The sequence below is a fragment of the Centruroides sculpturatus genome, unplaced genomic scaffold (genome assembly GCF_000671375.1).
Source record: "Centruroides sculpturatus isolate CEXI.00-Female unplaced genomic scaffold, Cexi_2.0 scaffold1170, whole genome shotgun sequence".
Taxonomy (NCBI): domain Eukaryota; kingdom Metazoa; phylum Arthropoda; class Arachnida; order Scorpiones; family Buthidae; genus Centruroides; species Centruroides sculpturatus.
Window position 1 is genome coordinate 80,712 of NW_019385349.1, and position 12,591 is coordinate 93,302.

General features: G+C 31.5%; 1 protein-coding gene across 1 annotated transcript in view; it reads left to right on the top strand.

The window, feature by feature from the left end:
- The window catches only part of LOC111637967 (E3 ubiquitin-protein ligase HACE1-like), a 45,808-nt gene extending 33,217 nt beyond the window's left edge, over positions 1 to 12,591 (top strand). Inside the window, exons 14-15 of the mRNA XM_023383578.1 lie at positions 11,053 to 11,237; positions 12,174 to 12,591. Of these exons, the coding sequence (XP_023239346.1) occupies positions 11,053 to 11,237; positions 12,174 to 12,276 (288 nt within the window). The 3' untranslated portion in view covers positions 12,277 to 12,591. The remainder of the gene's footprint in view (positions 1 to 11,052; positions 11,238 to 12,173) is intronic.

Sequence of the window (12,591 nt, forward strand, 5' to 3'; positions counted from 1 at the left end):
TGCCGACTGGAATTCTTTCGGATGATTGACGTTTCAGATGATTGACTTTCGGATAATTGACGCTCTACTGTATTTATATATAGAGTGGTCATAAAGCAACTTGCCAACTAATGGTGATCTTGGGAGCACAGAAAGCAGGATAAGTACACGTTGATATATACTTATGATACACAAAAATAGGGATAGAATACACATCATGATTCGGGTTGATGCAACTTGGAAATTGCTCTACTGTATTTGTATTGGAACTTAGTTCCAATACAAATACAGTACCAAGCTACAGTATCTCAAAAAGCACTTAGTGTTACTTTAGTATTCATTCAGAATGATGGCTTTTTGAATCTTATAAGGAAATGTTTGGCATTTAAGGCCTTCAAATGAGTTTGTAAAGTTATTGGGATTACACCTGTGAAGGATAGAGCTATGGGGCAGATATATGCTCCTTCCAGTTTCCATAGGTTTTTGACCTTGTTTGCTAGTTTTTGTATTTATCAATTTTGGCTGTATGACTTGTTTGTAAATTTTTATTTGCAAAATCGAAATCTCATGGTTAAGAAAGTATGCATACCAAATTTGGTTGCATTTGGTCCATTAGTTCTTATGGAGGTGTTTATACAGAGCTATAAACACCTCCCTATTTAATTACAGTAGAGCATTGATTATCTGACTCAATTGGGGACTCAGGTTGGTCAGATAACTGAAAAAATTGGATAACTGAAAAGAAGGGAAAAAAATACATTATTAGTATAGTATATTAGTATGTGGTGTGTTCAAAAAGTATCGGACCTTTGGTCGGCAAAAATAAATTTATTGATTTTGTGGTACAAAACCCTAATCCCCTTCAAAGTAGTCGCCTTGATAATGTATACACTTCACACAGCGTTCCTGCCATTGCTGGAAACACTGCTGGAATGCATCTTTTGGAATGGCCATCAGCTGGTCCATCGGATTCTGCATGATGTCTTCTCTCGACTCAATTCGGGTTCCTTTTAGTGGCATTTTCAGCTTGGGAAATAGCCAAAAGTCACACGAAGCCATGTAGGGAGAGTACGGAGCATGACGAACCACAGGAGTGTTGTGTTTGGCGACAAAAGCCCGAATCAGATGCGCAGAATGGGCGGATGTGTTATCATGATGTGTTATCATGGAGCTGCCAAGTTTTGATTGACCACAGATCCGGTCGTTTGCGTCGCACTGTATCGGAAAGATGATGAAGGACCTCCTGGTAGTACTCCTTTGCGATGGTTTGGCCTTATGGTGCATACTCATGATACACCACCCCACAAGAGTCGAAAAAACTGTCAACATGACCTTTGATATTGCTGCGGACCTGCCACTCTTTTTTTGGCTTTGAGGATCGTCCCCAGAAGCCTGCTGAATCTTGCGAATGGTTTACGCTTGGGTATCGCCAAGGTTTTTGGCAAAATTTGATGTAATATTGCTGCTCATGTTGTTCAGTCATTTTCCAGCTTAGTGGAATCCGACGAGAGCGCACTACATGACCTTACTCATAGGCCGATTGCCAACGACTGATGCTTCCTGCAGGCAGGAAAAAATTCAGGGCTGTGCATGACTGTCCCCTCCACAACTCCACTGAAGGAGGCTTCTTGCGCATCATTGGTGTATACGGAAAAAAAGGTCCGATACTTTTTGAACAGACCTCGTATAGCCCATGTAATTAGTATATTAGTATATTGCTATTAACCAACTTTGTGTTGAATTTTCATCAATGTTAAGCCTAACAAATATTTTTTTAAAATAATAATTGTCGCTATTGTATTGTTAAAAATTATTTTTAAATTATTTTATTGCTCACAAAACAAACAACCATTCATAATTAGAAAATTAAGTCTCGTTTAAATACTGGCCTCCCTTCAATGGTCAAGCCAGTGTTGCCAGCTAAAACATGCAAAAATTTAACAAAAATAATATTAAAGTAGCCAAGACATAGCCAAATATTGTAGTGCCACATCACTAGCGGGCATTTGAAATTTGCCGACTAGAATGGCCAGTTAACCGATGTGACTGTTAATCGGGGGTTGGATAATCGATGCTCTACTGTATAACTGTCCTGTATATTGTATATAAAATTATAGCTTTCTTGTGAAAATTTGAATAACTTGCATGCCATAGATTGCCAAACTCTGTAGTGGGACAATTTTCAGTATGGTTGAATAGAAATGTAGTAAAAATTATGTTTTAATTGTTAATTACACATTTAAATGGAAGCCATAGTTTAGTGTAAGCCATGGTACATTATTAATGAATTTCTTGCTTGTATTTTTATATTATAATCATGCATTTGCATTCTGTGTCACCATCCACATGTTGTGCATGCACTTCACATGTACAAACATAATTCAATTTATAACTTAACTTCAAATTATATATTTTTGAAGTCCATTATAACCAGACTAATTTTGATAATATGATTCTACCAATTTTGTTATATATGTCTGCACCCAGAATAGCACTATAACTTAGGTTCAGCACAATATTGCTGAAAGGTTGCCAATTCCTGACTTACTGTATTTTTGGCATATAAGATACATAAACTTATAAAATACTCCCATTTCAGCATAGAGTATTTAAGAAAAAAGTATCTACTATATTTTAATTTAAGCCATTCTGTGTCTTTAGCATTTGGTTTCAAATTTTTTTTTAACAATATTCTGACCAAAAAATAAATAAAATTAGAATGGATACTTATTTATCAGGGAAAAAGAAGAGTTTAAAAGAAGTAATTTTACAATTGAGGAGGTCAAGGCAAGATAGTGTCAAGCCTCATTTCCACTATTTAGAGAGAACACAGAATTTTTACTGTATCCTGCAATCTTGAGTTTTCTTCCAATCTGCAATACCAAATACAAGTGGATGGCACCTTTTGGTACTTTTCAATCTTGGAAAAATTGATAGAAATGAATGGCCAGAAATAAGGTAATGATGTTTAATCTCAGATAACTGTTTTGTATAAATCAGATAATGCCAGAGAGTGTTGAAGAAAAACTCAATATTTGAGTTTTGTAAATATGGGAAAAACAATGTCAAACCATATTTGTTTTGTTTACACACTTAATATTAACCTGTTTCAAGTTGTTCCCATTTTTGTGTTGACCTCATTTGACCTGACCTGTTGACCCCAAATATACTCGTTTCTGCATCAGAATGTTTTTGATACTAGATGTTGTTATGCATCATAATTTTTATATTAAAACAAACTTTTGAAATATAATTTTTTTGTTTTTATATTTTTCAATATATTTATTTTGTTTGTGCAAAATAAAAAAGTAATTTTGAATGATACAGTAGCCACAATTATTATTTTAAAAAAATTTTTTTCATTAGGCTTAACATTGACAAAAATTCAACATGGCGGCCACACAGCAATGGAGAAAAATTTCAACATAGGATAGGTTAACTAACTCATTTCTATTCAAAATAACCACAATTACGTCAATTACAATAGAAAATTAATTTCATTTGTGAAAAAGAAGTGGGATTGCATGCTGATGAAATATGAAAAGTCATATGTTATACCCCGTTCTCACTGAGTATTTCAATCTAGATTGTGATAAGATCAGTGACTGGTGCTGTGGTGCAACCTCTCTTGACTGTTTCAATTTCTACTGAAATGAGGTTCAATCACGATCAATTTGAGAGTTTGTGAAACTAGATCCAGTCATAAGAGAGTTCCTACAATCCCATACGTGCAAGAAGAAACAAGATGGCTGCAGAACACATGTCGGGCTATCGACAGATAAATAAAAAAGATATTTAGAGAGACAATGAGATCTGACTATTATCAGATATATTGCAAGAAAAAGTATTTATATCTAACCAAAACTTCCATTTTGTTTGTTGATGTTCATGACCTATCAAGTAGTTATGTCAGTTTTATCATTGCATGCAATAGCCGGGTTCTTCTCAAGTGGACTGCCTGTGTGGTTAAATCAAGATCAAAGTGAGTCGTGGATTGTGTGCAAACACCGTATTAGGATAAAGATAATGCCAAGCAACACTAACCTCAGTTTTACTTTGTGGTTGAAACATCAATGCCTGACAGTTGGTAATCAGAATCCATGACCTTGTTAACTGATGAATCGCCTAATTTCCTATTCAGCCATGGCCTGTCTACCATGGTACTGCTTCTAATGACTGATGCTTGACACTGTCATGCTGCCAGTTTGAGGCAATATGGAGTTCTATGGCATATATTGCCATCTACAGACATTTTCAGGAAATTCTCGAAACAATTCTAGCCTACTGTGTTTACATGCAGATGGTGTGATTAGTTCAACAACTGCCGTAAATTATAGCCCGATGATTTACGGCAGTTGTTGGTATGTTAGTGATTAGTTCAATTTGACCAAAACTGTGGCTTGGCACTATCTTGCTGCAACCCCTCAATTAAAATTTACCATGAAAATATTCAACATGAATATATGCAAAATCTGCTTAGCTATTGCAAAAAATAATGATAATGATTAAAATATGTTTAATTAATCAGTAATAATTTTTATTCAAGAGTTGGGCCAGATACAGGTTATTGGTAGTTTACTGGAGACCATTTGAGAAATTCATTAGTTTATCGGAGGTTGTAACTTCACACATAAGATGCAGGGTGTGATTTTGTTATGAAACATTTTTATAAAAGTTGTATCTTACATACCATAAAATGTGGTAATAAGTTTAGTTTTGTTAATTTGTTTAATAGCTACTTCACAAGTAAATTTTTATTAGTTACTAACTGCAAGGACCTGCTTCGCTGGGTTTTTATTTGTATGTAATAGTTTTTTTATATATAAAAGACTATAATCTAGAATCTAGCTGCAAGGACCCGCAAAAACGCAAAAAACCGCATGTAAATCTTTCATGCCACTTTATATTAACACTTCCTTTGTTACTCAACACTTCCATTGTTAACACTTCCACTGTTGACACTTCCATTGTTACACATCTTTGAAGTCAACCACTTTCAACCCCATATCTCCCGCACCCTTATAGCTATCAAGACGCAACCACCATAGTGCACGAATGGAGACTTGGGGCTACTACCACATACAAACACCATTCATGTGCAATGTGTAGTTTTGGCTAAAAAGTGAAATATAGAGACACATACGTCCATTTATATATATATATATACAAACCNATTTTCCTTCTTATAATAAAAATAAATGTATATAATAATTAATTGAAGTACACTAAGTCTGCTTAGGTAAAAAGGGATATTATTAATAAAAATAAATTATAAAATGTAAAGCCTTTTGAAAATAAGTTTTTTTTCCTTCCTCCCTATAATTTAGTTCCAATATTGAGTAAAGTATATAATCTGATTTAGAATCCTCCTGATGTATTCTGAATGCAAATTATAATCTGATATAAAATATCAAATTATCTTTTTCAAGGCCAGGCCTAAAGGCAGTAATTATTGATTTTAAACTCAAAATCAGTTTAGTATATTTTTATCATATGAAAAATTTGTTGGATATAATTGAAGATTGGATGTTTATTTTTAAATTTACTACTATAAACATTTAAAAAAAATAAATAAATATAAAATGAGGACTTGGTGTGCATATGTAGTTTTGTAAAAGGTTTGAATATTGTGATTTGTGATACTTACACATTATACTGATTCTTCACTATCATTATCATTATACCATACAAGTTTTATGTCTCAAATGGCCTGTAAGGATAAAGAGACACATAGAAATGCATATTGCATTGTATATATTTTAATTATATAAAATAAGATGAATGTAATGTTTTATTTTACATAAACATAAACTGAAAAATAATTATTATAAATGTAAGAAATATCTGATTTAGATAAAAAGTTATATATTTCTTTTAATGTTCTGTGATTGTTATAGCATATACAAAACAGGGATATAGCCAGAAATTTATAAGTTTGGGTCATTTACATGGCTGATGGCTTGCATTTGGGTAGGCTACTGAAAAAAATGCAATAGTCCTTGACCACTGGCATATGCAAACCAGTGGTATACAGGATAATGTTCAATAAAAAAGTTAAACCTGAACAAGAATAACTGTTGAGTTTTATTTGTTTTTATCTTGTGACTACTGTTGTTGCCTAGTATTTGAATCTGTTTCAAAATCAAATACTTTAGTTCCTGGTTTTCCAGTTTATCTCATGTTATCTAAGTATACTTCTGTGATTCTTTGTAGTAGCAGTTCAAGATAATGTTGCTTTATATACAACATACTTATTCCCAGTAGGCTGTATTATATCTCTGATAGCTATTATTACTTCCAAGAGAGTGAGTTTTAATATCTTTATTAATAGAGTTTTCCTCTGACAAGTCCAATGTTAGGCCTCATCTACACAGGTCAATTGCAATATAGGTGATTTACAGAAAAGCAGGAAAGTACTCACAGGTTATTTGTTTTTTTAACAAGATGAGTGAAATGGGGATGTTTAGAATATCAATTAAATAATCAGCACAATTGCACAAATAGCTATCAGGAACCATCAGGACAGTTATCTTGTGGTTTGTTTAAAAAGTTTATACATACGTGCAAGAAGAAACAAGATGGCTGCAGAACACATGTCGGGCTATCGACAGATAAATAAAAAAGATAACTGGAGAGACGACGAGATCTGACTATTATCAGATATATTGCAAGAAAAAGTATTTATATCTAACCAAAACTTCCATTTTGTTTGTTGATGTTCATGACCTATCAAGTAGTTATGTCAGTTTTATCATTGCATGCAATAGCCGGGTTCTTCTCAAGTGGACTGCCTGTGTGGTTAAATCAAGATCAAAGTGAGTCGTGGATTGTGTGCAAACACCGTATTAGGATAAAGATAATGCCAAGCAACACTAACCTCAGTTTTACTTTGTGGTTGAAACATCAATGCCTGACAGTTGGTAATCAGAATCCATGACCTTGTTAACTGATGAATCGCCTAATTTCCTATTCAGCCATGGCCTGTCTACCATGGTACTGCTTCTAATGACTGATGCTTGACACTGTCATGCTGCCAGTTTGAGGCAATATGGAGTTCTATGGCATATATTGCCATCTACAGACATTTTCAGGAAATTCTCGAAACAATTCTAGCCTACTGTGTTTACATNATATGACAAAATAAAAATGTTATTAATAAAAAGTTTGTTTAAGTGGGTCGTGTTTGTTCAATTGCAGTCGTTTACCAAGCAATTCTCCCACCAGAATTTGTGTTCGAATACCAAATTGTTTGAGTTTGGAACAGTTTAAGTAATGAGATACTGCTGTATTTCATTTGTCATTACTTGATGATTACTTTTTTTTAATAAACAATAGTTTATTTACAGAAATTAATTACAAGTATTCTGTTCATTGCATAACTGATGTTATGTTTACATAGGGTTTGCTTACATTTTTGTATGTTTATTTCTACATGTTTGTGTATATGTTCATGTACATTTTTGTATGTTTATTTCTACATGTTTGTGTATATGTTCATGTACATTTTTGTATGTTTATTTTTACATGTTTGTGTTATTTCTACATGTTTTTAATGAACATGTTACATAATACATTACAGTATGTCATATGTTTTTTCATTTTTTCTCAAATGCTCTTCATGTAGCTTCATTCTTCACATTTTTACTACTGTTGTTAGTCTGTATTTTAATTTGTATTTGATGTTTAACTCTGTCAGTTTTTTGTTTTCAAATTGTGTTTCGTTTCTCGCTGTTCGCAGAATAAATCTTGTTTCAGTGAGCAATGTTTCACATTGTTCACATCAGTTTTCTTTTTCTTTGAAAGTTGCTGTCTTCACAGTAAATTTTTTGATTTTTACATTTTTTGCATTTCTGAAGAAGTGTGTTTGTGTATTCTCATGGTTCTTTGGCATTTGTAAAAGAGGTGTTTTGTTGTTTCTGTCTTGTTGCACACTTTGCACAGCAAGTGAGATTGAGATACTATGTGATGAGAGTGAAGGAAGTGTCCAGTAGCTAGGAGATCGTGAGACATTAACCAGTGCATATCAATATTTTTCGGAGTGGATTTTATTTTTTTGATGAGCTACCATTTTTCTTATGGTTTACATTTGGGTTTTTTTTTTTTTTTACAATATGTGGTTCTTCTTTTATTCTATTCAATAATGTGTGGTAGATGGATGGACTTGGTGTTGTTTTTTTTTTTCAGTCTGTCTGTTTGCCCTTTTACAAATTCTGTAAATATTTTGGATGGTTCCTGATAGAAAGGTGATGGTATCTAGTTTCTCATTCTTAGATTTGAGTTTAAGGATTTATTGCTGTTTTGTAATTTCATTCCTATCCAGTATGTAGCCTATGGTTCACATAGCTTATTGTCTCCCAGAATTAATTATTTTAAATGATTGAGAATTTTAGCTTTTATTTTTGTCTCTGGATGGGTCATGTTTATTCCTCTATCCTGTACTTTATTAACCATTATGTGTTTCTTTAATTATCTGATTTGTTATTCCATATTAATGTTTTAAAGCCTAATGATTCAATCTTTTTAATTACATTGTGGGGAATTGAGATAAAATATGCCATAAACTGTATCTTGCTGCATATTTGCATATTATATATTAAAGCTTTTCCTCTTAGGTTGATGTTTCTACTATTTACATTGTTTACTATATATTTACATTTTTCAATTATCAAGTCAAATGTACAGTTAAAAAAAGTTTAATAACACTTACCTAAAATGTTTAAATAAAGTTTACTAAGTATGAAGATTGATCTATAAAAACAAAACAGTGACAGTCTTAAAGGTAAATCAGAAAGCAACAATGATGACACCTTGTTGATAGGAAAGCTAGAACAAGGAAGAAGGAAAAACTGCACTATCAGTTTTCATTAAATCTGACAAAAAGTACAAAACAAACTGAAAATTTCAATGTATTTTCTTAGCACAATGTTGCTGTTGAGCAAATAGCAAAAATATCACACAGGAACACTTTCAGAGGAAAAAGGTTGTTTTATTGGTGTGAACAGATATGCATTTCGGGCTTAACACCCCTCTTCAGTCCTATTATTACATATTTATCAGTAAATTGATTACAGGTGTGTAAATTTACAGAGTGCACCAACCTTTCAGTGTATGTTACATGGATTACTCATTTCTTTTTAACCTCTCATATCTTGTCTATGTTCTCTGTACATCTCATCAGAATTATTTCACACCCTACGGGATATTCCGTTATCAATTTTTAAAAAATTCCACCTCTTAATATATACTTAATTTTAGATTTAAGTTCACCCCTTTTTTATTTTAGCACATGTTATACTATCCTAATGTATATATGTGTGGAGCCAAAAGAACTTTTAGCTCCTTTTTCCTTTTTCAACTACATATATATCTTCTTACAAGTCATGTTGGTTTAACTGTTACTATCTCAGGTAATTAAGTTTTATTATATAAACCATTGTACGTGTATCCTAATTTTTTTAATGCATTCTATAAATTTGTAAACCTGTAATCAATTTACTGATAAATATGTAATAATAGGACTGAAGAGGGGTGTTAAGCCTGAAATGCATATACGTTTACACCAATAAAACAACCTTTTTCCTCTGAAAGTGTTCCTGTGTGATATGTTCTCAACGGCAACACTGTGCTAAGAAAATACATATAATAGAGAACAACAAGCAACCAAGATTTGAAAATTTGAATATTCTAAAATCCGTGGGCAAACACACATGCTTACTTGAAGAAAAAATATAGAATAATGGAGTTTGTGCTTAAAAATTGTGAAACTTTGTACAGAGGATTTTCCAAATTCTTAAACCATGTTAGAACAAAACCTTTCAGAAACCATGCTGTATGGAAGATATTCCCCAATTTTTGAACAGTGTTAGTTGCTCTAACACAGTTCGAAAATGCACAGTGAAACCTCATTGTAGAAGTGTCATGTCATACAAGGGCTAATTATACTATAAAATACTTTTGAGACTCAGTAATAAAAATAAAAAAATTTAATTCTTATTATCATCTTAACATATTGTTATAATCAGCAAAAATTTTATTTAAGTACAAATAGTTTTAGTTTAATTTAGACCACCTTCAGATTCTTTATCTTTCAAATATTTATCAGCTTCATGCTGAAACAAATTCTTTAATGTATTCAAAAGATAGAGAACTTGAAGATGATCTAAATTAAACTGAAAATACTTGTAATCAGCAAAAATTTTATTTATGAAGAAGTGGTTAATTCTCACATTGTAATTCAAATTAGTAGATTAATTAGATAATACAAATTTATATGTTCTTAATTTTATTAATTTGTATTTGATGTTTAACTCTGTCAGTTTTTTGTTTTCAAATTGTGTTTCGTTTCTCGCTGTTCGCAGAATAAATCTTGTTTCAGTGAGCAATGNTTAATTTTCTAATTTTTAACAATACAATAGTGACTATTATTATTTTAAAAAATTTTTGTTAGGCTTAACATCGATGAAAATTCAACGTGAAGTAGGTTAATAGCGATATACTAATTACATGGGATATACTAATATACTATACTAATAATGTATTTTTTCATATTTTTCAATTATCCGTTTTTTCAGTTATCTGACCAACTCCAGTCCCCAATTGAGTCGGATAATCGATGCTCTACTGTATATATTTTTTTGATAAAAAATTTCAGGAAAAGTATCTTAAATATTTAAATGAATACAGTCGACCCCCCTATAAGATATAGATACGTTCCAATTTATTAGGAATCCGATTTCTTACAAGTCGTTCCAATCACAGCCCGACACGTGTCAAGTTTACGGACTACGGCTGATTGAAAGGTTTTCTTCCATAAAATTAATCGATTCTACACTAATCCGACTCAACATTTCCAAAATACATATATTTTTTCGTAGTTTTATAGGAATCGTAATTATAGGGACCGTAATTATAGGGGGGTCGACTGTACTGTAATTTCACATAAATAAAGTGTTTATATTGAGAGATTACAAAAAATAATTTGTGAATTATTCCATACAGATTGAGTTTTACACAAAGTTATAGTCTCCAATATGATAGTTTATTAAGTTAGTTTCTTCTGTTTATAATTTATAGTGGTTTTGGGGAGAAGTGAAGAATATGGCTCAAGAAGACAGGGCTAAATTATTGCAGTTTGTAACTGGAAGTTCTCGAGTACCACATGGTGGATTTTCCCAATTAGCTGGTGTTGATGGACCACAACTATTTTCTATTTCTGAAGTCCCTTACAGACCAAATATTTTACCATCAGCTAGTACTTGGTAAAGATGAAATAATCAAACTTTTTATTAAGTTTTTAAAATAAATCTTTCTGTAATAAGAGAATAAAATTACTCATTAACATAAATTTCCTATTAAATTTATTGCTCTCATTAAAGTTAGAAACATCCTAATTTTGTAAGCATATCTCAGTTTACAAAAAACTTGGAGTATGCAATTTAATACTAAAATTAAATTTATTTTTCAATTAAATTATCAAATACATATATATGATGATTCTCCACAGTCCAATAATGTACATAAGTAAATGCATAGTTTAGTAGTAGAGCCAAAAATAAACCAGGTTTGATACAGATTTTATTACACAACACAGAAAAAATTACACTGTTTTCAAAGCATGGGCTTCTGCAGCAACATACTTTTGCTAGAGTTATACAACTTCTCAAAGCATTTCTAGAAGCCTGTAATGGTTTTGATGCAACTTTTACTCTTCTGCTTGTTAAAATCTGGATCTCTTCAACTTCCCTTTCATTTTAGGTAACAGATAAGTCTAGAGACTAAGAAAATTGGGAAAATATGGTTATGCCCTTTTTTGATTAGATATTTACTGACCAAGAACAACAAATAGAAGCCAAGGTGAAAACTGCAGCAAACTAGCATCCTTAGACATTACAAGAAATGATTTCCAGTTGCTTTGACAAATGGTATGAACATTAGCCAGAAGTATATAGCTATAGAAGATGCTATTTTGAAGGTGGTGATCTATAAATACTTGTACTCTTAACATAGTAAAAGTTATATTAAAAGTTTGGTTTATTCTTGACTTTACTATGTATATTAGTTATTGCAACTGTAATTTTGTTGTTTTCAATAACAGTTTCTATTACTTGTTGAAACTTTTGTTTTTTATTTAAATTTTTTCAAATATTATTTCTAACATTAATAACTTTTATTTACATGCAATTTTTAATTTTCAGTATTAATTTACTAAAATTGCCAAATTATCCAACAAGAGAAGAACTCAGGGAAAGGTTCCAAATTGCCATACGTTATGGTAGTCAAGGTTATGGAACAGCTTAACTATGAGGACAAAATATATTTTAAACAAAACAGCAATCATTAATCATTCCTAAAGCTATGACATCTAAGCACTAAAAATCATATAAATATTATGGAAATCATACAAGTTATACTTATGTTATCACTCATATAAGTTATAGGTATTTATGATTTTTAATGCCTATATGTCCTAGCTTTAATCATTACATCAAAATATGTGGTCATTTTAAATAATTAATTAAAAAGTGAAATAGAATAATTGCTATATTTTCAATTTAAATAATGAAATTGGAAATATATAATACTAGCAATGGATTTAACATAAACCTTTCAAAT